The sequence below is a fragment of the Setaria italica genome, chromosome VIII (assembly GCF_000263155.2).
Source record: "Setaria italica strain Yugu1 chromosome VIII, Setaria_italica_v2.0, whole genome shotgun sequence".
NCBI classification, from domain to species: domain Eukaryota; kingdom Viridiplantae; phylum Streptophyta; class Magnoliopsida; order Poales; family Poaceae; genus Setaria; species Setaria italica.
The window spans coordinates 23,754,907-23,782,458 of NC_028457.1; the positions used below are offsets into that span (position 1 = coordinate 23,754,907).

The 27,552-nt window shown below is 47.2% G+C and overlaps 2 protein-coding genes across 2 annotated transcripts; both read right to left on the reverse strand.

Moving 5' to 3' along the window:
• Window positions 1-1,055: 1,055 nt before the first annotated feature.
• On the reverse strand, window positions 1,056-15,681 carry LOC101777410 (putative disease resistance RPP13-like protein 3). The gene is made up of 5 exons (XM_022829386.1): window positions 15,575-15,681; window positions 5,896-6,709; window positions 3,596-5,585; window positions 2,205-2,402; window positions 1,056-1,435 (listed from the first exon to the last, which is right to left on the reverse strand). Exons 2-5 carry the CDS (start codon window positions 6,702-6,704, stop codon window positions 1,187-1,189), a joined length of 3,246 nt encoding a protein of 1,081 aa, XP_022685121.1. The 5' UTR covers window positions 6,705-6,709; window positions 15,575-15,681; the 3' UTR covers window positions 1,056-1,186.
• A 4,395-nt stretch (window positions 15,682-20,076) lies between these two features.
• On the reverse strand, window positions 20,077-22,524 carry LOC101755913 (CBS domain-containing protein CBSCBSPB5). The gene is made up of 10 exons (XM_004979249.1): window positions 21,881-22,524; window positions 21,651-21,764; window positions 21,477-21,543; window positions 21,300-21,405; window positions 21,162-21,220; window positions 20,958-21,076; window positions 20,742-20,872; window positions 20,547-20,632; window positions 20,342-20,431; window positions 20,077-20,265 (listed from the first exon to the last, which is right to left on the reverse strand). Exons 1-10 carry the CDS (start codon window positions 22,522-22,524, stop codon window positions 20,077-20,079), a joined length of 1,605 nt encoding a protein of 534 aa, XP_004979306.1.
• Window positions 22,525-27,552: the final 5,028 nt, after the last annotated feature.

Consider the following 27,552-nt stretch of genomic DNA (forward strand, 5'->3'; position numbering starts at 1 on the left):
GTTTTTATAAGTGCTTCGAGCCTTAGTTTTTATAACATCCAGTTCACCCCCTCCTAGTGATGAGGACACCACCATGGTGGATACACACGAGCCATGGCCTTCACCAAGTTACGAGTCATCGCCAACTTAATCTTCACGTTCGGTTCAGAATCAGCCAACAACCCTGGACGAAAACGGTGATACCACCTTCATATGACATCAAAGCGAGGCGTTCTTTGATGCGTTGGAAAGCTGACGACAAAAATTTTCTTTTGGTTCTGATCCTAGCTCTAGATGCCTCATGGATCATTCTGTGTGATCATGACAAGGTGATGCATCACTAGTTTTGGGCCATGTCGGTCGGGCCTTAAGCCCATGTTGTGGGCACCCCCAATCCTAGGACATTCCCTTTACATATAAACTCAATAGCTGTCGCATTAGAAATTGAAGTTTTGTTTAGTTCTAGTTTTCCTTTGAGAAATTGAGATCGATCATTGTAACTATGATGACAAGTCCTTTTACTGTGAATCAAAGCCCTGGTTCTTGTTTTGTCAAATGTGGTGATTAGTCCTTTAGTGTGTTGAGAGCTTGAACCTTTTATTCAGATCTACTTCATATATATCTGCAATTTCAGATTGCGTTCTTTCACTTTCTTGCTTATGTTCTTCGATTCGTTTACAGAGAAAGCCTTCATGGCAAGGTCAATCAAGTTGTACTTGGTTGAGAACCAATGGAGCAGTTGTGTAGCGGTTGCAGGGATTCGTATCGTGTCTGATTAGAAAACTGGATCTTCACTGTCGAGTTCTCCACCGATCGAATTTACCATATCTATAGAAAGATCGAGCAAGTGCTAAGATGCTACATCACTTAGGGTGTCATGCGCAGTCCCTTCAAAGGCTCAAACTGCTAATTTAAAGAGAAACTACGTGGAAGTTCCACCAGTACTTTTCCAACCATTGTAACAAGGCTCAAACTATGGATTTCTTTGCCAGCTATAGATTGTGTGCTAGAGCCTAGAGGAGCATTATGAGTTTTGTGACACTTGAGAACTTTTTTCATTGTTTGCGATTCTGTATATTGTAATAAGTATCATGCTATCAGGACATGACCATCGTCTAAAAAACTGGAGTGGTGAAGACAACAATAATACTTCTTGAATGTTTCACCATAACTACAGTTAGCCAAAAGGATGCAAACAAAGCAGTATCTACGATTCAAAAGGGCGAACATAAACACCAATTGCATCAAGATACTTCCCAGAGCGCCCAAAGAAGCCAACAATGCTGCCAGTTCTGTCTACTCGAGTGTGAAAGGGGGTTCCACTAGGTTGTCCGAAAGGTCCGTAGCTGCATAAATTGGTCACCAGGGTGAATGACGTAATAACATTAGGAAGATGAGAGAAACGACCGTATGTCCCGGAAACCTCCTTCACAAACTCTGACGGACCAAGGTTAATCTGCAAATCAAGGGAAAACAGAATAATCAAACCACAATCACAATATCCCTTATAGGCTTCGGAAAAATGACATTTCATCCTCAACAAAAATCTCGGTTGTTTTTGGACCCGGGTCTAAATTTCGTAGTCCTTGAAGACACATTTAGTCCCGGTTAATGTTACAAACCCGGACTAAAAGGTCTCCCACGAGTTACTACAAAAGGATTGCATCCCCTACTCAGTTAGATGTCTTGTGTAGGTGAGATGGTAAGGAAGCTACGCGCGAGACTTGAGGTCGTGGGTTTGAATCCCACGCACCGCGCACACGCATATTTCTTTTAGTCGTGGGTTAGTATTACCAATCAGGACTAAAGATGTTTCTTTTAGTCGGTAAAAGACACAGGACTTTTAGTCCCAAATGATTAATCCCGGTTGGGAAAACCGATATCTATGAAGTTTCCCAACCAGGACTAATACCCGTTTCTCTACCAGTGTTTGCTATTTGTCAAAAGTTCATAGACTGATCACAATACAATGAATTATCAGCCACAATCCTGGCTGGGACACGGGTATCTTTAAGGATTTTTTGTGAATTTTGTGTTCTAATCGGTGTGCGGATTGTGTCCTACATCAAACTATAATGATTCGGTCGATAAAAATGTACGTGTTGATGTATTCGTTCCTTACCAGTTAATAATGAAAAAAATCATCTAGAGAAAAGGAAAGAGCTCTTTTTGATACACAATACTACTACTTAATGGTAAAAGGAAAATTCTAGGAACACACTCACCATACGGATACTCCCCCCAACACCACCCCAAAGTGGCGTGTTGTGTTCCCTCCCATATCTGTCGAGGTAGGAAAAACTGAGTGAATCCACCACCACAGCACTACAAACTTTCACGCTTTTTAGACTTTTGGGTGCCATTGTGATGTCACGAGTGCTCCCTCCATCTCCGCCCCATGGCCCTCTTCTCTGAAGAACAACCTCAATCCAGTAAAAAGTTGCAAAGTTAGTACAACTAAACAACGAAAAACAAGATTAACAAGTGTGGACGAAAAAGGAGACACGTTGTAGGCTTCTTTTCGGTTTATTCTCTGAATATGCAGATCGTGACTATTGTACAAGGAAGCACCTTATAGGTATTGGATATCACTATTGTGGAATCTAGGAGTAGGAATTGATGTAATCAATTCTACACTTATTTGGAATCAACAAACAAGTTTTAGCAATACACTAGTAGAGAATTGGCTTTCGATACGCCCCCTTTTGTCCCGATTTAAAGTTAGCCCGGGATAAAAGGTTCACCAACCGGGACTAAAGCTCGGTCACTGGTGGGGGGCTCACCAACCGGGACCTTTTATCCCGGTTGCAAAGGCTAGTGGGAAAAAAAAGACCCTGAGAGGCCTTTTATCCCGGTTTGAAACACCAACCGGGATAAAAGACCCCCCTTTTTATCCCGGTTGGTGTGTCGAGAGCCTTTTATCCCGGTTTGTAATACCAACCGGGATAAAAGGGGGTCATTTATCGTGGTTGGTGTTTCAAATCGGGATAAAAGGATCCCCAACGAGGTGACTGAAAGAGGACTAAATCCCTCGAACCCTTTTATCCCAGTTTGTAATACCAACCGGGATAAAAGAGGGTCTTTTATCCCGGTTGGTGTTTCCAACCGGGATAAAAGGGTCCCCACGAGTTAATACAAAAGGATAGTATCCCCTATATAGTCAGATGTGGTGTGTAGGTGGGATGGCAAGAAAGCTACACGCGAGGCTGGAGGTTGTGAGTTCGAATCCCACGCAGCGCGCACGCACATACTTCGCGTGAAAAAACGCGTGACCCGGGACTCAAGGCCAATTCTCTACTAGTGATAACATATTTATTTCAGAACTTCCCCAAATATCTTAGAACTGGATATGATTTTGGCAATAACAAACTTTTACATTAATTTTGGCATCGGGCATTTAATCTCGTCAAAAACTCCAAATTTCAATTGCACATGAACATGCTTTCAGTGACAACGATAACTTCCTGTTATCTTATCGGCGCAAAATAAGCAATCGGGTATGAAAAAATAAATGTATGCTAGAACTCTCTAACAATGATAACATAGAAAAGTGGTTATAGCAATGGATATAAACAGAATAGTTAAGAGAGGGAAATATTAACTAAGCACTACATACCTCCTCTTTTTCCTCCTCTTTCAATGTTTCCTTATTGCATTGGAGTTCGGCATCTACCATTTCATCTTCGTAATACCTTATAACCTCAAGCTTCGGATGGTTGAGATTCAAACCAGCTGTCCTCCTCAAGGCAGAATCAGCATCATCCACCTCATAAACTGTGGAACCTGTACAACGAATCCTAACGATGACCTGCTTAATCGAAGAGAGGTTCTCCAAGCCGATATCAAAATCACCATATGCAGCCTTTCTCTCCTGCACTTTGAGCGTGACCTCAAGGGTTTCAAGCTTTGGCATAGCTCCTTGTGCAAAAAAGAGGCCCATTTTAAAACTATGAAAGTGAAACTCAGATAGGGACTGGAAGTTTGCTCCATGAGTTCTAATGATGATCCTTTCTTCAGCAGAATCAGTTGTTAATACAGTAAGGCAAAGGAATTGCAGGAAAGGTAAGCCTCCAAGACTTTGGATATCCTCCTGTCGTAGCATGTTCAGTGTAATGATCATAGTTGTCAGATCTGATAGCAAGGGGTTCACCCACCTTGGCAATCGAGGCACACTTCCTGCGAACTTTTTGAGATAGCGAGGAGCCCATGATAAATCCACAATGAACTCAGTGGACATTCCTGTAGAATCAATATGTAGTTCTTGGATTTTATTCAGGTTGCATAAAGAATCAACCAAAGAATTCTTGTGGTTCTCATGCCATGTGCTAATGACTGAAATGTGAAGTGTTCTCAATTCAGTTAGCCTGCCTAGTTCTCTTGCAAAGTTTGCAGAGCTGCTGACACCAACGGATGATAGCAATTGTAGAGACTCCATGTTCCCTATACCATCTGGCAGCATCACTGATGGTTCAATATATAGGCACATCAGTTGTCTCAGCCGAACAACTGTTGGTGGAAGATAACTTATGCTTGTTTGCTTTAAGTCCAGGGTCTGCAAATAATTTAGATTCCCTATCTCGTTTGGAAGGCTGGTAATATTTGTATCCCTCAGTCCTAGATACCTTAAATGAAATAAACTACCAGCATTACTAATCTGATGGTTCTGCAGGTCACGGCAACCTTCTAAGTCCAATACTCGCAAAACTTGAAAGCTTGAAAGAGCAGGCATCATGTTAGTAGCTCCAGGGAAGACCATAAGTGATCTCAAATGGGACAAATTCAAGGCCACCTCGGGTCTGGTGTGTTCTTCGTCACTACCATGGAGGGAAAATCTGCGAATCCTCCTTGGAAGATGTTTGTGCTGGTGATGATGTGATGTAATGGCGAAATTTTCTTTGGTCGATAATGAAGTGATGAGATCAAGCACCATATCATGCACACGGCAAGCTCCTACCATGCCACGAGCATCAATATGTTCAGGTTGAATCATGCTCCTGTTCATAAGCTCATTGAAGTAATTGTGCCCAAGATTATGTAAAGTTTCAACATCAGTGCCATGGATAATGCCTTCAGCTATCCATCTTCGTATCAATTGATCCCTCAAAATAGTGTAATCCTCTGGAAAAATACTTAGATATAGCAAACAAGGTTTTAAATGGGAAGGTAAATCATAGTAGCTGATAGACAATATTTGGCGCATGTTCTCCATACTAGGGAACTTTTCAGTTCCATTACCGATGGAACTATGCACACTGTTCCACTGGTTTATATTCCTTGGTTTATTAGCCAAAAGACTAGCTATAGTAATGATGGCTAGTGGCACTCCATAACATTTTCTCAAAATTTTCTCTGATATTTCTTTCAGTTCTGGATGGCAATGATCTTGGTCGCCAAATATTCTTTTGTAGAATAACTTCATTGAGTCATTATGAGAAAGAGGTTTTAGCTTATAGATTATACCATCAGTAAAAGAGCAGCATGTTGCAGCAATCCCAGCTATTCGAGTTGTCGTGATCACTCTACTACCACAGTTGTTATCAACGAGTGCATCTTTGATCAAATTCCAAGCCGATTCATCCCAGATATCATCAACTACAATCAAGTACCTGTGCTTTTGTGTAAAAGCATGTTAGCAATATGAGTACACCCAAGTTTTGTTTAGAAGAATTGCATGTAACATGGAATGAAATAACAGTCCAACGTTTCAAAAGCAACTAATGCAGTAATATGATTGGAATATCCTTTTTGTGAAATCTGAAGCACTTCTGCAAATTTATTATGAAGTTAAGGACGACTTCAGGTCTTATGTGAACTTCTATACAGTACTCCAAGTTCAAAATTAAAAAAAAAACAATCTGGAGTATGACAAGACCGAGTACCAGGTCTAAAGTAAACATATGTTGACTAATGCATTACCTCTTATCCTCAAGAACTTGTCTGATCTTGTTGATAAGTTCCACAACATCCCATGTTTCAATGTTCGTATAACTTTGCTCGCTAACTTGACGGAGTATGCTGCTTAGAATTCTCTTCATATCAGGCTTGAGGGACACTGGCACAAAAGCATTGCATTCGAATTGTCCCTTCAACTGTTGGTACACGACATTAGCAAGAGTTGTCTTACCCAAACCACCAACTCCGACAATGGAAATCACTTTCAGTTGCTTGGATGTGCCCTCTCGAACGAGCAACTTAGATAGTTCTTCTTTTGGGCCACAGATTGCAATGAGTTTTGATGGTTCTTCATAGATACCATGCAAACGGGGGTCAATATTTACTGCCGTAGAAGGTGGGATGACAACACTGTCAACCTTGTACCTATTGCGGCGCTCAGCCACCTCCTTGACAAGGGTCTTCATATCTCCAATTTCTGTCGCAATGTGATGCTGAGTCTTGGCTGCTGTCAACAATCGCATGCTCCTACTAATGAACCCTTTGAATCCCTGTGGTGTTACTGATGGATGGGTGTCGATGCACACCATGAATTGATCAATGCTGTCCTCGATGTCGTAGGACAGCTCCCTTACCTCACTTGCCCATATATTAACCTGGTTTCCATTTACAGGAGCCTCTGACACTGCCTCGAGGGCAGCTTCCATGCTCTCGAGCTCGGCTTTCAGGAACATGATCTCACCTCTTAGGCTTGTCTGCAACTTGTATTCGTCGGTTAGCAGCTCAGCCAGCTTGAGGATGAGGGAACTCATCACACTTGTCACAATCTCCATCTTCCCTGGTGTCAACAAAAACAACCTTAGATTACATTTGTACCACTGAAAGTCTCAATTATGTTTTGCTTTTGCCACTTTTAGAGTTGCAAGAAATTGATGTTGCCAACCCCATTAAACTAGGGTCACCCATATTTCTCATTCTTTTGTTATTATACCCCTACCTCATCTAATAGATGGTGTCCGTGTTGGAACTGAACTACACGCACGACGCGCTCTGCGCTCCGCTCGGCATCACCCGTACGACCCGCGCTCGCCACGCTCTCGCGTCAATCTAGCTGAGTTAGTTAGGCTCTAGCGTGCTTTGTATATATATATATAAATCACACAACAGATCAATACAATTTACGGTTGATCAATTCCCTTTCTACATGGTATCAGTTACCTTACTACGATCCTAAATCCTAGCTTCCGCCTTCTCCTCTGCCCAGCGCCATGGCCTCCCCGACGCACTCCTCCTCCTCGTCCAGCTTGAGCGACACCGTCCTCGATGCTCTGCAGCCCGCCTCCATCGCCGTGGTGCAGACTGTGAACATCAGTTCCCATGTCCCCATTCTCCTCGATCTCCTGGATCCCAACTATAGCCAGTGGAGGTGCTTCTTCGACACCGTCCTTGACGACCTCGTCAAGTCTCCTATGCCCATCGAGCAGCGCACCGCTGAATGGCGTCAGATCGACTGCTGCCTCGTCAACTGGCTCTACACAACCGTCAACAAGAACGTCTTCGATATCATCTACAATCCCCGCGCGTCCGCCTTCTCCGTCTGGACGGACATTGAAGGCCTGTTCCGCGACCACAAACTGCAGCGCGCCGTCCTGGAGGCCGAATTCCGCAGCCTCAACCAAGGGAACCTCAGCATCTCCGACTACGGCTCCCACCTCAAGCAGCTCTCCGACGGTCTGAGGGACGTCGGCCAACCCGTCTCTGAGCCGAATCAGGTACTCAATCTCCTCCGCGGCCTCAACAGGAAGTACCATCACGTCAAGCCGGTGATCACCTCCAAGAACCACACCTTCATGAGCGCCCACTCCTACCTGCTCCTCGAAGAAATCCAGCTCGCGCATGACGACAAGGTTGAGGCCGGGCAGACATTCACCGCTTATCACAGCTCGTCCGCCGGACACAGCGGCGGCTCCAAACCTTTGAATTTCAGTGTAATAAATCGGCGACTCATTAATCCTTGCCATCACTGTCATTTAGGCAAACATGTTAGACTGCCATTTTTCCCTTCAGAAACACCTATTTACTTTCCATTTCAATTAGTGCATTCGGATGTTTGGACGTCTCCAGTTTACAGCCACTCGGGTTACAAATACTATGTTTTGCTTGATGCTAACACTCATTACATTTGGAGTTTCCCGATCCGCAATAAGTCTGACGTTCAGGCCATCATTCGCTCGTTTTTCTCCTACGTCCACACTCAATTCCGGCTACCCATTCTAGCTCTACAGACTGACAACGGCAAGGAGTTTGACACGCACGCCATGCGCCACTTCCTCGCTGCGCAAGGCACCTCCTTTCGCCTTTCTTGCCCCTATTTTTCGTGGAAAAATGGGAAAGCTGATTAATGATTGCATTCGCACGCTACTAATCCACAGTGCAGCTCCATCATCGTTTTGGGCCGAGGCTCTGAACACGGCGACATACGTCATCAACTGGCGACCCTGCCATGCCACGGGAGCTGTGATGCCGAATGCACCACCTCCTCCTCGGAACGCCGCTGCACTACGACGAGCTTCGCGTATTTTGGCTGCCTCTGCTACCCAACATCATGCCGACAATGCCACACAAGCTCAGCCCGCGCTCTATGGCGTGCATCTTCCTCGGCTACCCCAGTGATCATCGTGGCTACCGATGCTATGATATCGAGACGCGACGGGTCTACACTTTGCGTCACGTTAGCTTCATCGAGCATGTCTTCCCGTTCCGCGACACGAAGGCGTCGAGCGCACAGCCCCTAGCCACCTACAACGTCGACGATGCGGCCGTGCCCACGACGCCGCCAGCTCCGCGCCCTGGACGACATGCCACTATGACTGCCCCAGTACGCTCGCCTCCCCATCACCACCGGCGATCACCATTAGCTCCTTGCTGGCACCTCAGGCGGTATTTCCGTCCATGCCAACGTCCAGTTCCGCGACGTCGCCCGTCACCACCGTCGTGCCCGCACCAGCGCCGCCACCACAACATCACATGTTGACACACGCTTGAGCTACCATCGTCATGCCGAACTTGAAGTACGCCCTCATCGGCTCTGCGACTGCACTCTCACCCATTCCACGATCCGTCCGCATGGCTCTCAAGGACGAACACTGACGCGATGTAATGCAACTGGAATTTGATGCCCTGCAATGAAATCAAACCTGGACCCTCTTCCCATGGCCACCAAGCGCGCAAGTCATCACCAGCAAATGGGTCTTCAAGCACAAGATGAACTCCGATGGCACTCTCGAGCGCTTCAAAGCTCGGTGGGTCGTGCGCGGCTTCCACCAGCAGCCGGGGATCAACTTCAGCGAAACTTTCCCCCCAGTCATCAAACTGACGATGATTCGCACTATCTTACGCTCATCGCCTCCAAGAACTAGCCCGCGCACCAACTTGACGTCTCGAACGCGTTCCTCCAAGACAACATCAAGGAGCGCGTTCTCTATCACCAGCCTATGAGGTTCGAGGATCAACAGCGCCCCAACAACGTGTGCCTCCTCTCCCGCTCCCTCTACAATCTCCACCAAGCGCCGCGCGCCTGGTTCACCAGGTTCGCGGATCACGCCATCTCTGTTGAAAATAACCCGTTGATCGAGTCTGAAGTCCTTGTATATATTTCTGTTGGTTAATTTTTCTGTTAGCATGTTAGCTTGATGTGTGTTGTGTTCATGCGGGACATTTTCTTCTTTTCTCGCGTCGTAGGAGCAGCTCGGCTGTGCGTGAATCGTGGGATAGCACGATCATTAGTGGCGTGCGGCCGCTACTGGTTGTTAGCTAGGTTGCTTTATATTTGCAATGAAGATAAATAGAAAAGCTGCTCAGTTTTCGCAGCACCAAAACCATCTCATTTCAGTGAGTTCTTGAGTGCTCGTGTCTGACCTCGCCGGTGACAGTTTTTCAGCGAACTCCAACATTTGGTATCAGAGCGGTTGGCATCCCAAGCCATGTCTGCGCTGGTGCAAGGCAGGCATTCACCATCACCATCGCGACAATGTCGCATCTCGCACTCGCCCGCGCCGTGCCGAGGGCGTCGCGGTGGCGAAGTTGTCATCGAGCGCGTCGTCAAGGAAGCAAGCGGTACCGTGCAGTACCCCATGCTCACGTGCACCAACTACCAAGAATGGTCATTGATGATGTGTGTGAACATGTAGGCGCAGGGCCTCTGGCAGGCCGTCGAGCCAGAGGAGGGTGAGGTCGTTGAGTACCGCGAGGATCGCCTCGCACTCACCGCCACCCTCCACGCAGTTCCACCTGAGATGCTTGGGTCATTGGCACATCAGCAAGCAAAACAGCAAGACGCGACACGGTCGCGGTGGCTGCAGCAGCACCTCCTCTTCGTCAAGTAGGAATAGGAAGCAGAAAGAGCAGCCCGGTATCAACCCATGCCACAACTACGATAGAAAAGGGCACTAGGCCAAAGACTGCCGCAGCAGGCCCAAGTCCAGCTAGGCACATATGGCCCAAGGTGAGAAAGATGAACCTACTCTACTGATGGCCCACGCCATCATCATCTCTGGTAGCTCCTCTCCGCCACCATCGAGCCTCATCAACGCCTCTCCATTGTGCCACCACGTCGACATCCGGGAGGAGCGCGTCTTCGCCTAGCTCAGCTCACTCGAGGATAGAGAGCCCCATCACTGGGTTCTTGATACAGGCGCCACCAACCACATGACCAGCACGAGGAGCACTTTCTCCGAGCTTGACGCCAACATCTGTGAGACCGTCTGCTTTGGGGATGGATCCGTGGTGGAAATCGAAGGGCGCGGCTCCATCGTCTTCAGCTGCAGGAACGGCGAGCACCGTGCGTTGATCGGGGTGTATTTCATACCCCGCTTGATGATGAGCATCATCAGTCTCGGTCAATTGGACGAAGCTGGCTGCAAGATCGACATTGAGCATGGCATCCTCAGGATCTTTGAGCAAGGCCACAAGCTGCTGGCCCGGACCAGGCATTCTCCGGCTCACCTATATCTTCTGGAGCTCAAGATCGGGCGCCCGGTGTGCCTGTCTGCCAGGACTAAGCAGGCGGTGTGGCGCTGGCATGCTCGTTACGAGCACCTCAGCTTCCAGTCGCTCCGCCGGCTCGCGCACCATGGCAAGGTGCGTGGCCTGCCGCACCTCGATCAGATTGATCAAGTCTGTGACGCGTGCCTGGTCTACAAGCAGTGGCGAGCTCCCTTCCCCGAGCACGCGCGGCGCCGCGCCACGAACGCCATCGAGCTCATCCACGGTGACATCTGCGGTCCAATCACGCCTACCACGCCTAGTGGTAATCAGTACTTTCTGTTGTTGGTTGATGACATGAGCTGCTATATGTGGCTTGTGCTGCTTCCCAGCAAGGACCAGGCGGTGTCGGCGATCAAGAATTTTCAGGCGACCGTCGAGGTGGAGATCGGCCGCAATCTGAAGACCCTCCGCACCGATCGTGGGGGGAGTTTACCTCCGTCAAGTTTGGGCGTTACTGCGCCAAGCACGGCATATAGCAGCAGCTCACTACCCCCTACTCTCCACAACAAAATGGGGTGGTCGAGCGCCACATCCAGAGCATCGTCACCATGGCGCGTTGCATGCTCAAGGCCAAGAGCTTGCCCAGCTACTTCTGGGGCGAGGCAGTAACCATGGCGGTCCACATTCTGAACTGGGCTTCGATGCGTGCACTTGACGGCAAGACTCCCTATGAGGCGTGGTACGGTGAGCGACCACCGGTGCACTACCTCCGCACGTTCAGCTGCATCGACCACGTGAAGATGACGTGGCCTCACCTGAAGAAGCTTGATGACCGCAGCTCTTTGATGATCTTCATCGGGTACAAGAACGGCTCAAAGGTGTGGCGCTTCTTTGATCCAAGCACTGGGCGCATCACAGTATCAAGTGATGTCATCTTCGATGAAGCAAGGCAGTGGAAGTGGAAGGAGCACGACTTCGACGCCGGACACCGGGACGACGAGCCATTCACCGTTGAGTACATGACAGCCACTACGGTGGGCGCGCTTAATCCGGACCAGGGGAGTGCGACGCCACGCACCCCCTCACCAGCTCCACCGGCGTCTCCTGTTCCAGGTCTGCCTGAATTTGTTTCACCTCCATCTGACCACCTCGACGAACTGGATGCAGATCACGATGACGACGCGCCACTTCGCTTCCGCACCCTCGACACATCCTCGGCCTAGCGTCTCCACCCAGCTTCGCGTCCAGGGTGCTCGATGACGAGCTCCACTTTACCTCTGACGAGGAACCCTGCTCCTCCCATGAAGCTGAACAGGAGGCGTGTTGGAGAGGGGCCATGATTGAGGAGATGAAGTCCATCAACAACACCTGGGATCTCATCGACCTTCCACTTGGGCATCGTGCAATTGGGCTCAACTGGGTCTATAAAGTGAAGCATGACGAGAACAGCGACGTCGTGCGGCACAAAGTGCGTCTGGTGGCAAAAGGCTACGTGCAATGCGCCAGGATCGACTACGACGAAGTCTTCGCGCCCATGGTCTGGATGGAGTCGGTGAGGCTCCTGCTCGCACCGGCGGCGCACCAGGGATGGGAGGTTCACCATATGGATGTCAAGAGCTCTTTCCTCAATGGCGAGCTCAAGGAGGAAGTGTATGTCGCCCAGCCCACAGGCTTTGTGGTCGCCGGTGCTGAGCAGAAGGTTGTGCGCCTCCAGAAGGCGTTGTACGGCTTGAAGCAGGCACCTAGGGCCTGGAATACCAAGTTCAATGCCGCCATGGTGTCACTTGGTTTCCAGTGGAGCAGCTCGGAGTGCGGCGTGTACACACGCACGAAGGAGTCCTCGCATCTCATTGTCAGCATCTACGTCGACAACCTTGTGATCACCGGCCACGGCAACGATGAAATTCTAGAGTTCAAGGCTGAGATGAAGAGCATCTTCAAGATGAGCGATCTTAGCCTGCTGTCCTACTACCTTGGGATTGAGGTAAGCCAAGGGCCCACTAGGATCACCCTCTGCCAGCGCGCGTACGCCGACAAGCTCCTAGAGCGCAGCGGGATGCAGAACTGCAACTGCGCAGCAACTCCCATGGAACCGCGCCTCAAGATGGGAAAGGAGAGCAACACTCCTGAGGTGAACGCCACGGAGTACAGGCGCATAATTGGTGGGCTTCATTACTTGGTTCATACTAGATCGGACCTTGCATTTGCAGTGGGTTTTCTTAGCAGGTTTATGGAGAAGCCGCATGAAGAACATCTGGCTGCTATGAAGTGAGTGCTCCGGTATGTTGCTGGAACGCGTGGCTATGGGCTGCGCTATGTGCGAAGGGAAGGCCAGGCGCTGAAGCTAATTGGTTACAGTGATGCTGATCTTGCCAGCGATATTGATCAGCGCAAGAGTACCAGCGGCATCGTCTTCTTCCTCGGCAACAACCCCATCACCTGGCAGTCGTCCAAGCAGAAGGTCGTGGCTCTTTCTTCTTGTGAAGCGGAGTACATCACGGCCGCAAGTGCTTCATGCCAGGGCGTCTAGCTAGCTCGGTTGCTGAGCGACTTCGTCGGCTTGGAACCTGGAGTGCCGGAACTCAAGGTGGACAACATGGCCGCCATTGCACTTAGTAAGAATCCTGTTTTCCATGATCGCTCCAAGCACATAGACACGCATTATCATTTCATCAGGGAGTGCATCGGCAGAAACCGCATCGTCATCGGGCATACCTCCACTGAGAAGCAGCTCGCTGACATGCTCACCAAGGTGCTTGGGCACGTTCGCTTTCAGGAGCTTCGTGCTAAGATTGGTGTCGACAACATCGTAAGTGACTCGATCAAGGCTTAGGGGGGAGAAATGTTGAAAATAACCCGTTGATCGAGTCTGAAGTCCTTGTATATAGTTATGTTGGTTAGTTTTTCTGTTAGCATGTTAGCCTGACGTGTGCTGTGTTCATGCGGGGCGTTTTCCTTTTTTCTCGCGTCATAGGAGCAGCTTGGCTGTGCGTGAATCGTGGGATGGCACGATCGTTAGTGGCATGCATGCTGCTGCTGGTTGTTAGCTAGTTTGCTTTATATTTGCAATGAAGATAAGCAAAAAAGCTGCTCAGTTTTTGCAGCACCAAAACCATCTCGTTTCAGTGAGTTCTTAAGTGCTCGTGCCTGAGCTCGCCGGTGACAATTTTTTGGTGAACTCCAACAGTCTCCCTCGGCTTCCGGCAGTCACGATCCGACTCGTCGCTGTTTGTGTATCACCACGGCGAATTAATGGCGTACCTCCTCTTATACGTGGACAACATGATAATGTCAGCCTCCTCAACCGCGCTTCTTCAACAGCTCGTCAACAACCTCAAGTCCGCCTTCGTGCTGACGGACATGGGCCCGATTAGCTACTTTCTTGGCGTCGACGTTCGTCGGACATCCGACGGGTTCATGCTCTCCCAGTCTGCATACGTTGTGGACGTCTTGGAACGCGCTGGCACGGCCAACTGCAAGGCTACGCCCACACCGGCTGACACCAAGCCCAAGTCTTCCAGCAGCAACGGCGAGCTCATGAAGGATGCGTCTGGTACAGGAGCATGGCCGGTGCACTACAATACTTGACGCTGACACAGCCCAACGTCGCCTATGCCGCCCAGCAAGTATGCTTGCACATGCATGCGCCCAGGGAGAGCCATGGTGCTCTCCTGAAAAGGATTCTTCAGTACATCAAAGGCACAACGACGCTCGGACTTCATCTCCATGCTGCGACGATGCCGACTGGGATGGCTGCCCGGACACCCATCGCTCCACTTCAGGCTTCGCGATCTTCCTTGGTGACTCGCTGATCTCGTGGTCCTCGAAGCGTCAGACAACCATGTCTCAGTCATCTGCAAAGGTGGAATACCGCGGTGTGGCCAATGCGGTGGCCAAGTGCTCGTAGCTTCGGCAGCTCCTTGGCGAGCTCCATTGCGTCGCTCCAAAGGCTACTATGGCGTACTATGACAACATCTCCAGCGTGTATATGGCCCGCAATCCAGTACACCATAGGCGCACCAAGCATATAGAGCTGGACATCCACTTCGTTCGTGAGAAGGTGGCCATTGGTGAGCTCCGCGTGCTGCAAATTCCAAGCCCTAGACAGTTCGCGGATATCTTCACAAAGGGACTATCTACAGCATTGTTTGAAGACTTCCGGTCGAGTCTCTGCGTCAGCTCCACGAGCTGAGATTGCGGGGGGTGTTGGAACTGAACTACACGCCCGACGCACTCTCCGCTCCGCTCGGCGTCGCCTGCACGACCCGCGCTCGCCATGCACTCGCGTCATCCGCACGGCTCATGCTCGCCACTCTCTCGCGTCGCCTGTAATCTAGCTGAGTTAGTTAGGCTCTATCGTGCTTTGTATGTGTATATAAACCACACAACAGATCAATACAATTTACGGTTGATCAATTCCCTTTCTACAGTTCGGAGCTACAAGATAAGGAGGAAGCATGATACAAGATTGAATAAGTGGTATTTTTGCCTGGTTTCCAACAAAAAAACAAGAAGGTGCCAAACAATGGTCAAAACATCATGTGCCACTCCTCAGCAGACACAGAGAACGAAAATGGACAAAAAGGAGGGAAAACTCAAGGTGTCACACAAATTTTCAGTGGCAAAACCAACAAACAATCTTTTACCATATGATGACACACCCATATTAATTATGAGAAAGAAAAAAAGATCTATAGTTGCCAGGGAGTATACTTACCTGGATTTCTTCTTGATGGGCTTGCTGTTCCTCCCAGCTTGGTCCAGCAACAAATCAACAGCACCCTGCTGGGAGGTGATGTTGTCTTTGTAAGCTTGATTGGAGTATTGCTTTGTAGAAGGATTGGTGCTGTGTCTCCTGTCCTATTTCATGTGTATGACTGCGTTTCATTTCTTGAGGCTGAAGGATTCGTGGGGTTGGTATTGACCACGAAGGATTGTGGACCATATCCAAATCATAAGTTTATTTGAGGTTGCTCTAGAGGCCTGGAGAATATACGCAATGTATGACGCGTGCAACTGACCTGGTCATCTTTTCCTAGATGTATGCGATATTGCAAGCGCAAATATTGTAAGGAATATGAATATCCATGAATGCAAGAAAATTGTAATGAGTGTGAAATTTGAATCAAGTGCCTAGTCAATTTGAGCGGACTAACTAGGATATCCACTCAAAACTTATTTAATGGTATGAGATAATCATTCTTTTGACCCAGACAGGATGGTGTTTTTTCCATTAATTCTTGGAAAAAGATTATTTTACTACCCTCACCAGTTCTCTTTGTATTAATTCTTGCAACATTTTATAAGTCATCTTGCAAAATTTGAAATTGAAACTCCACTTGTACGTGGAGAAAAGAAAAGAGAATTCTCATTAGGGGATAGATTGGACCAACTGAGATAGTTCGAGAGCCTAAATTTTGTGGGGGGTTAAATGGGCAAAGTGGATTTGTGAGGAGTAAAATAGAGTTTTTTTTCATAACTCTTTAATGGTGAGATGATTCTTTTCACTTTTAATATAAGGTTTTTTACATGCTCATGAAATGGTCAATATACCACAGCCCCAAAGCAGCGACTTCGTTATGGTCGGCATAAATCATTTATGCGATCAACTATCGGTCGGTATAGAGTTATGCCGACCCTAAGTTGCTGAAAGTGGTGTTGGTAGTTCATAGAAACATGAAGTACCGACCGATAGTTTGCGACACAACTATACTGACAAACGGTTCATCTGTATTTTTCTACTTTTACCATCAAACACCTGACGCTAATTTGGGGCTGTGGTATAGTTGGTACCGAGAATTACCAAAATTTGGTGTATCACTTGAAATATCGAGATCTCGTGATTTGGTGCTAAGTTATCCATTTTCTGTACCTTCCAACTTGACATTGTGAGACAAACTATGATTTCATTTGAACCGAGATGCAGTCATGCAGATAGCTTGGCAACTTGCTATTTCAGGTGGTAAACTATGAAATACTTTTGATTAGTGCGTTAGGTTTTGACTTTACAATGGATTGTTCGGGTTGGTCTTCATTTCCAATTGACTGGAATTGTTTACCAGCCCCAAACATGGAGAAAATCATGTCGTCTAATTGGTTGAATCAGTCAGCCAGGTAATGTGTACATTATTTTTTTCGGGATGTTTATATCTTGCCGTCCAAGGTTAATGGAGCAGGTTGTTGAAATGATCAGGTGTTTTACCAGTCAGATCGGACGCAAAATTTAAAGATGTGATGGCACGCATTGTGCCTGTTTCTAGATGTTAAAAGAATATTTTTCTTTTGAATCCATGCATGCTCTAGATAGTTGGATTAGTTTTACGGAATAATGTGGATGCCAAATTGGACTCAGCTCGTTTGTCTTAGTGGATCGGAAGACGCACTTGAATTTGTGCTTTCATTCGAATTGCTTCCGAATTCATGCTCAAGATTTTCACATGTACACGTGTTAAGGTAATCCATACTAAAGCCTAACGACGATCTGAATACAGGAACACTACAAGAAATCTGTTAATCTATGATGGATTCTTCATGACAGATTCGGAGAACGTCATTAACAGTGCACCATCTACGACAATTTGTGATTTTTCATCACAGATCTGCAAATAGCCCATCCAAACTTAAAGTCGGTCGATTTCTGTGACGAACCTCGTTAACCGTCATGGATTGAAAATTAAAATCGTCGCGAATCGTACTCAATCACAATTTTAACAAAACAAATAGGTCGCTTACAAAACAAATATTAATACTTCACAGTAAAATCAATTGAGAATATAAAAATAATGAATAATAAAATGAATATCAATATCTAAATCACTTTCCCATATACACAAAGTTTAGATTCGGATAGGATATTTTGAAAAAAAAAGGAATTTGGATATCTAGAAAATTGTCAATATGGACTTTTGCTCTATGAAGAGGTCGGCGTGCAATTTTATCTTCACGCGCCAATGGGCCGTATCTACCTCAATTGCCGTGTGAATGCTATTTGGAACGGGCTGGAAATTTCATGCAGGGCTGCAGGCTAGCTGTAAGGTGCTCATGGACCGAGAACTTGCACTAGCAGGCCGGCAGCAGCCCAGCTAAAAAAATTGGAAAAATAAAATAGAGTAACAGGGCTTTGTACACGGGTATCTGAGATAAGAATCGCGCGCCATACCACTGCGCTGCACCTTCGTTCATGAAGAATTTGGTATTATAATATTACTTTACTCGTGTTTTAATTTCGAAAAATAGAACGATGCGGAGAGAGTAACAAACGCGCGCCTTACCACTGCGCTGCAACTTCATTTGTGATGATGTTCGGTATTATCATTGAAATGTTCTCGTGTTTTAATTCGGAGAAATAAAAACACTCGCAAAGGGTATCGGAGGATCGAACCCGGGTTTTAGAGATACCAATGCATTGTGGCTCCATTTGTGCTGATGTTGGGTAACGAATATGTTTTATATTGTATGGCCATGTAATAAAGAATAGATGTGTGATTCATCTTTTTCTTTTTAATCCGGAATTAAAATTTGTAATTGGTATTTCTTCCTAATAAGAACTCCAAATTTGATGGTTCTTTTTCTAATTTTTTCTAAAATCAAGATCTTTTATTTAGTGACGTTTTTTTTATGTTAATTGCTATTTCTTAAAAAATTCGTATGACATGTTTTCTTCCAACTAATAAATAGATAATAGAAAAAATATGTTTGTGCATAACAATTGGCAATGTAACTTGATATTTTCCAATGTTATGGTCAACATAAGGTGATGTCCAAATTTGAGGTGCATACGAGTTCGAACATGTTATGAGGTATTCAAATCTCAAAGTTTGACTTGAATTTTAAGGAACTATGTGAGAGATGTATCCATTTGTGAACAATGTATGATCCCACTTTATTAAAATTATTTAATTTTTTTATTCCAAGCTTATGGCCCAAAAATATGTTGCCACGTTAATTTGTACAATTTTCCAACCTAATTTTGATATTATTGTAATTATTATGTGCTAATTTGGAGATAGAACTTTGAATTGTCCCTAAAAGATAATTGAATTTTTCATCTATCTCCGGGAATGAGTTAGGATGGAACATATGACTTAAAATATAATTTTTGTACAATTTTTTGTATCTTATTAGATGCACACGTAGTTAAATTTGGAATTAATTTCGATAATCATGTAGAAATTCATTTTACATTTAGAAAATAGTAAATCAGTTTCAAATTTTTTGAAACTTCTACAAGACAACTTACATGCATTTGCTCTTGCCCACGTGATTTTTGAATGTATATGCTTGTACATGCTATTTTAATGTTTATGATATACACAACATTTTATTAATTTCTATCACAAATATTGCCCTCTGACAAGTATTTGGCAATGTACTCTTTCAGGTCAAGGAGTAGATGGAAGGAGCAAGCCATTAGAAGTGATTGGATGAGGATCAGCTGAAGTAACAAGCAGTTAGAAGGAAATAGAGGAGATCTGCTATGCTACTGTTAGTGATGCTAGATGAACAAATGTATGTGATCTGTTGTTCTGATGGGAACATATGTAATGCGTTTATTTGTGGGCTGGAATTGCTTACTGTTGGACGAATTGGGCTGGAAAAATGGTTCAAAATTTGGTGGGCTGATTTTACTTAACATGGGCTATGTACCTTAAATTTGGTGGGCTCATACCGATGGGCTAAAAATATTGGACCCACTTCTCAAACGGGCCTGTTACCAAATGGGTCGTGGCAGTGACATTAGCATCTGTGTCAACAGCCACGTCATCATCCATGTCAGCAACCACGTTACCATTGTTAGCCATGTTATCACCGATGTCAGTTGCAATGTCATCACCCACGTCAGCAGCCATATCATCATCATCCATGTCAGCAGCCACATCATCATTCATGTCACCGTTAGGTGACGTGGCTACTAAATCCATGTAACGGTGACGTGGCTACTAAATCCATGACGAATATTATCCCATGTGGCAACTGTTCCTTACGTTTATTTTTGTCACTGATACTGGGCCTGGGTTGGGCTACGCGGGCTCAAGGCTATTATATGACAGTTCAAAAACATCACAGATTGCGTTAATCTATGATGTTCAATACATGACGTTATCAAAAAAACGTCACAGATGTCGTTTTATGATGATTTTTCAATGATTCGTGATGGATGACGATCACAAAACTTTTTGTAGTGGAATAACAACTTCACACACGTGTATCACTAGCTAGCTATCCAGATCTTCGGAGATACGCCATCACTCCAATCCCAGTGACAAGGGCAGCCCCAGCGGCCACCCCGCTGTACGCTGCTGCCCACGCGTCTCGGCTCGACATGCCCACCGCCATGGCGCCACCGGAGGAGGCCACAGCTTTCCGTCGGCCGCTGGTGCCGGAGTAGTCGAGGAACAGCTTCAGGCCCTGCAAAGGTTCAGTACACACCATCATCAGAAAGCTGAGCTCAGCAGAGCAACGCTAGGGTTCGCGTCGTGCGTGCCTTCCATCCGGCCATCCTCGCGTGGTCCACCGCGGCGGCGAGGTCGTCGTCCGACGCGAGCACCACCTTGTCCCCGTCCTCGTCTTCGTACTGCACGCACAGCAATTGCAAAAAAAAAAAATCGCAGCTTATGGATCACTTGCATCTATATATATAGCATCGTCAAGACTATGCTGTGTTTCTTGTCAAAAGAATGATCATATACCAGAATCTGTGGCAAGCGCTCTGGGTCGATGTCGGCGCCAAGCCTCCGCAGGATGCAGGTCACTAGGGGCGTCAAGCTCTGGACCTCTGCAGGAGGAAAGTTTTGTCTGAAATGCTACAGTGCTCAACAGCTGAAACTGAAACCGGAAGTTATGTTACTGTATTGAAACCGGCAAGGTCAGTAGCATAGTTGTACCACAGCTGAACCGGTGCATCCGGCCTCGCCTGTCCTGGAGCTTAAACGAGAACAATGAGGGGTATGCCGCCTCGCTGCCGCCCACAGACTCGTGGTGGGCATCAGACATCATCTGGGACCTCGACATCTCGCTGATTCATCACCCCCAAAAAAGTGGCACAGTGTAACTAAATAGAATGTGATCAGTGGAACCTTTAGATTCAGAACTTGCACAACCTCATCTGTGACTGGGTTTCTGTCTCGTCGTCCAAAGGGCTTAAGGCCATGGCGGAGTCCCAGAACCTCTGGATCATGGAGGCCGCCGCGTCATCACTCCCTTCGCCGGTGTTCTCAACCTGTCTCATCTTGCCCAATCAATTGGGGGCATCTGGCACAACCCCAATATGCAATTTGCATGACATATGGATGAATAGAACTTACGATGGAGATCGCCGCATGTGTTATATCGATCACATCAAGAATGGAAATGATGGAGCCATCTGCGGCGGAACGAAAAATCTGTTGAGACTGTGGTCACAACCTGCAGGTTTTCCTGAACATTTTTCTGCCATGGTGTACCTCTACCCATCACAGGGAGATGCAAGAATTTATGCTCTTGCATTGTCCGTAAGGCGTCGAGTATAGGCATGTCAACCGAGGCGCATTCAGGGTCAGGAGTCATCACCTAGAGTTCACATCCACATAAAATGCTTAACCCTTTTAGCTTGTTGGTATGTGAAATTCAATTGCACTTACCTTCTCAACCGGAGTCGAGTCCGAAGAGAGGTTTTTGGCGATCATGCGCATCAAGATATCCCGTGAACTGGCAAGAATGATAGAAACCAATGAAAAAAGGGTACGAAAAAGGGAAACAAACTAAGACAAGTTGCATTGACGCAAGAAAGCTGTAAGTGCAGCAAATTCGCTCACGTCAGGATGCCTTGAGCCTTGCTCCCCACAGCCACTACAGCTGAGCTTGCATGCGCTTCGACCATCTTCTTGGTCGCTGCGAGAACCGAATCACCTGGCGATACCATGACGACTCTGTGCAAGATCCACAAGTTCAATTCACAAATTTCAGACTATGTCCACAGACACACTCATCGGCAGAAAATAATGTAAGCATAATATATCATCCATGAAAGGGAGCTTGAGCCAACGTTGAGTCTGCACTGGCGATCGCGGACAAGCACGGTCTGAACATTTGCTCCTTGAGCGCTTCAACGATGGAGAACTTGTCGTCGCCATCGGCCACGTTGGCGATGGCCGCCTTCCCCTTCTCGGACGCCCTCTCCATCCTGGCGATGGCGTCGTGGAGGCACTTGGCGATGTCGAGCATGGCGACGACCTCGCCGTTGTCCACCACGGGGAGGTGCCTGAACTTGCCCTGGACCATCTTCTGCAGCGCCTCGACGGCGAGCGTGTCGGAGAGGACGAAGATCGGGTGCCTCGTCATCACCTTCCACACCGGCGTCTCGTCGATCTTGAGCTCCCGCGCGATCACCCTCGTCGCGATGTCCTTGTCCGTGAGGATGCCGCAGAGCAGCGCGTTGGAGTCTGTGAGGAGCGCGGCGTCGGCCCGGCGCGCGGCCATCCGCCGGCACACCTCCAGCACGGTGGTGCTCTCCGGCACCGTCAGCGCCCGGGACAGCCGCAGACGCTTCACCGTGCGCTCGCCGCCGATGGTCATGGATCGGGAGAGCCCGGGCTTGGGGCTGTCGCTGGCGGCGGCCGCGCGGCGGCCCATGGCGCCGCCGCTCCCCATGGACAGCGTCCGCCGGGGCGGTGAGAGGCCACCGACCATTGCTGCGGACGTAGCGGCCACGAAGATTCGGGGGACGGGACACGACGGCCCCTGCGCTCTGCGTGCCTAATTGAGGGAGGTGGCCCTGGCTACCGCGCTTTTTCCTCCAGGTGGATCTTGCCCAATTATAACCTGCGGTGAGAGTAATCGCTAGTCAACTCACGACGACCAGATTTTAGGAATTTATAAGCAATTTTTAAGTCGGTTTGATACGTGCATGAAAACGTTTTTTCCTGGATAAGGTTATAAACGATGATTAGTATACAGCATTGTCGTTTAATTTGTGATTGGTCTCGACTTTAATACTAGGAAATAGTTACAGGAAAATAGGAACGTGAGTTAGGGTCATTCTCATTGAAAGATCTCGTGTCTTTTAAGAATGACATATCCTATCACGCGATTATTGAGTTCATGAATTATACTAAAAGTTGATGAATCAACACAGACGGAAAACTAATATTTTCATGTACTCAGTAAATGGCTTAGAGCAACTCCAAGAGTTTCTCAAAAAGTTCTTTCCCACTATATATTGGGGGTTCTTCCAAAATAATTTTCCCTCAAAAACATATCAACCCACAGCAGATCGCTAATAACTTGCTCCCAATATTTCAAAACAGGTCACATCATCGTAATTGGGCCCAGCCCGCCGCCTCCCTACTCTCTCCCCGCCTCATTCTTTCTTCTTCTCGTCCACAGCGTCGAACAGCAGCTGCACCGCTACAACATCCCCACAGCTCGTGTACATATGTATCAAGCTGCTCAACATGAACCGATCGATCATGAGCCCATGTTTGACGGCGTAAGCCTAGACGCCACGCCCTGCATCCAAAGAGCACATCCTGGAGCATGACTTGAGGGCGTAGGCGACAGTGTGCTGGTCCGGCCAGATGGAAGCCTCGTCGAGCATTTCGACGAACAGGTGCAGCGCGTCCTCCAGGTGGCCCGTGCGGAGGAACGCGCGCATGAGGATGTTGTAGCACGGTGCCGATAGGGGTGGCCGGGGCCAGGCGGAATAGGCGGACCACGTAGGCGAGTCGTGCCAGTGAGGCGCCATCGGCGGAGGCCTCGAGGATGGAGTGGAAGGATTTGGGCGAGGCAGTGAGCTCCCCAGACTTGATTAGAGCCACGTGGAGCTGCAGCACGTGGCCAAGATCTGCGCGGCCAGGTGGAGGACGGGGCGGCAACGGCGCGGTCGTGGCAGGGAGAGCTGCCGCCGGGTGGATGGCGATGGCCATTCAGAGCTCGCTTGGGTCTAAGGTAGGCGGTCGGCAGTGGACTACAGTCCGTGCGGCGTGGTGAAAGGTAGGCAAGGAGCAGGGTGACCCGGGACACGCCGGAGGCGGCGGCCTCAAGCTCGAGCAGCGCGTCCTCGGTGGCATAGAAGATGAAGACGTAGCCGCGGGAGTCCCCCACGGTGAAGTCCTTCAGCCTCGCGAGCTGCACCGCGTGCCGCTCCAGTAGCGCGGCCTCAGGCTCGACCGACGCCCCCGCCACCGGAACGACCACCACTTTCTCCGACATGGTGGTGAGCAGGAGGAGCAGGAGGAGGGTGGCGACGCGGTGGGGCATGGCTGTTAGTGGAGTAGGCGATTAGGGAAGGAACAGACCCCCGTATGTATGCGGGGCGACGAAGGTGTTTTTAGCGTCCGCGCATTTTTACGGGAAGGATTGGGGAGCTGTTGGAGGTAAGTTTTGTTTGTTTTTCCCCTAAATAAGGTTTTGGGGCAATTTTAAGCGAGCTTTTGGAGTTGCTCTTACCGGTGGCAGATCTGGTGCGGCCGGCCATCCTCGGTTGTGGCTCGATAGGAAGGTGCATATAGGATGCTTCCATGTTGTAACGACCCACAGTCCGCGAAGGTCGTTGTCGCATGAGGCTTCCACGCCTACCTCCCAAAATCGCACGCCGGAATACAATGACGGTAGCCCAATATGGCCACACCATGCTAACGGGACCGGCATGTCACCCACAACTGCAGCTAGCACATGCGGGGTATAGGCATGCACCAAGGTAGCTGTTGGTATATTTAACGATCACGAATAAATCTGCAAGCGCACAGATATACCGTTGTAGTATTCCACCCAAGAGTATTCCCAAGGGTATCGTGTTTCCCAAAGAAAGGCGGGTAGGTCAAAAGAGTTTACTATGCATATGATTATATCATAAGATTGATAGAGACAATACTCAAGGTAGGGGTAAGATCATAATACAAGGGTAGTGTGACCCACACAAGAATCATCTCAAGATAACTAAGCTAGGGAGAAGGACTAAGAGTTAGCTCTAGATTCATATCACTACAAGAAATCTTCCGACCAGTAACAAACCAAAACGTGTCACAAACATGTTTTTCTATCATAAACTATGATTTATGATATGGGAGTGATGAAAACCCTTTGTCATTAGTCGAGCGTCATAAATCCCGATTAGTGATATTTCTTATTTCGGTGCGTCACTAAGATAATGACGAATGAAAATTCATCCCACATGTTGTCATAAAACTGTTTCAGAGGTTGCGCCATGTTGGATAAGAATCAAACGTGGCTCCAACGTGGCAGGTGTGTCATGACAATTTCGGTTCATCACAAATTGAAGCCTGATCCATGTAAGAGCCTTTATGAGTCCAATTTTGTTGGGCTATTTTTAGCCCATTTTAGGTTTCCGCTCTATTTTTTCGGTCGAAAAATGTTTGTTGCACGCCATATTGGGCCGGTTTTTCTAGGCCCTAGCCCATCTAACGAAGAGCTATTATTATATTTCGTAGTACCATATTGGGCCATTTTTTTTCTGGGCCCTAGCCCATTGTTGCATTTCGCAGTGCCATATATTCAATTTTGGTTGCTGATCACCATCACAATCACAGATATAAAAACAACTCATTTTCAACTTCCATATTGTTCACAACACAATCAATGAATAGTTCATCAACAACAATAATGCAACATAGAACAAATTCATCATCAACAATGCAACATACAACAAAAGTTCATCAGCAACAAACAACAAGTTCACCAGCAACACACTTCAGTTGAGGGAAGGATTCACCTGGCTCTGACCGGTGCTGAAGTGAATCAGGCTAGAAATTAGAGTATGCAACTGCTTTATGGTGTTCTTCAAAGCTACGAGCTCTTCTGTCTGAGACTTCAATGTTGTTTCTTGCGTTTCAGCCCTCAATCTCATTGCACCCATCTGAGACTCCTGTTCAGCAGATTTTTGCCGAAGTTGTGCCCTCCCCCCTTGTTTCTCACTCTTAAGATCAGCCTGGATTTCTTCTACCTGCAGCACAGTACCAACCCTAGTCTTTTTCTTCGAGGGTGGGTGAATGCCAGCAACCTCCCGAAATGTCCTAGATTGGACAACTTCAGCCACTGCTTCATCAGTAGTCTTTGGTTGGTCGTCTCCAAGTTGAGCGACTATTTGTTCCATCCAAACCCAATAAAAGAAATAAAATGAAAGGTCTCACAAAAGTACTTACAATATTTTTAGTGTTGTTGTAGCAAAGAAGAATGCAAAGTAAACAAGTACTTACAATGGCTGCCTGTTCTGGAGCAATGTAGCCATTTTTGCTGCAATGAAAGTTCTTGAAAAGATCTATTGGAGTTGGGTGTCCTTCAGCATGCTTCTCCCTCTAATATGATGTGAAAACAGATATAAACTGTTAGCTTGGAACAAGTAGCATGAGTAGATTCATCAAATAAAGTACACAGCAAAAACATGACTTGTTCAGTTGCTTACCACAACATGAACCTATGCAACGTAGCTTCTAGATCTTGTGCGCTAAGGATACCTGATCGCCCCACGATTACCAATGTTTGTAGTACACCTCTCCTTTACAATAATGAACACTCGTGTAAAATACATGAATAAGAGGAACATATCAATACATGCAAATGTGCTAGTGGCAAGTTGAAGTTCTATCATACCTTGTGAGGTGGGCTAGACCACTTCGTAACCAGATCGATCCACTGGTCATCATTCAGTGTGGTCATATGAGATTTGGTTGGGACTTCATTTGCTGGAAGATCATTGAAGAACTTATTCATGAGCCGGTACCTCCCCTATCTCTATTGCGACTTGAGCATGTCGGTGCATGCCTCTATGACAGGTTGACTGGTGGTGTCAATGTCAAATTGTCCCTATATTAAGTACAATACAAGAGTAGTCAAAAAATGGATAAAAAGAAAGGATGCAAAGAACAATGGTAGTAGATGAGTCGATATATACACAATGCCAGTTTGCCAATATAGTTCTTGAATTGTTTTTCATTATCGGCCTTGCAGTCCTTCCAGCGAGTAAGCATCGGTATATACCCACGCATTATGATCCCACCCTCTGATGCAAACTTTGCAGCTTGCATTGGTACCTCTAGTTGTTTGAGCCCTTCTCGATATGGATCGGAAGCTTGGTGTGTAACCCTCTGCTTATGCTGTCCAGATCTCTGCCCAACCTTCTTGAATCCCGTGGCACTTGTGCTCTTCTGGAAGGGCGTGCATCACCTAACAATTTTGTTACAGTCATACAGGTGGTATGTGTTAATAATAATGATTTGGTTGCTAATGAAGATGTTCCAATTTTTTGGCTTTGGGAAAAAGAGATCAAATGACTTGCCTTCGCTAGTCGTCATGTCGATGATGTCCTCAGTGTGGATGGTTGTTGCTTGGCGTTCGGTTGGAAATTTTTGTGGATCAGAAGTCATCCCATCCGAAACTCCTGCCTATATATATTGAGTTTTACATTGGGAAATCAAAGAAACCTCTCGTGTATTCAGTGTACTTACTACGATTTAAAATCCTTGTACCATCCCGGCAACATTGAAAATCCTTGTACCATGCCTTCCATTGGATGTGTTTACAGCTTAATCATGTGCACCTTGGACATGAAACAACCCTCTCTTTGGTTGCATGTGCTTACTTACATGTCAACATTGGAAACCAAAGAGATCTCCCTTCGATTGGGTGTGCTTACTACTTATCATTCATGTGCACATTGGCAATCAAACATCATTTTTCCCGATTGGATTTGCTAACTACTCA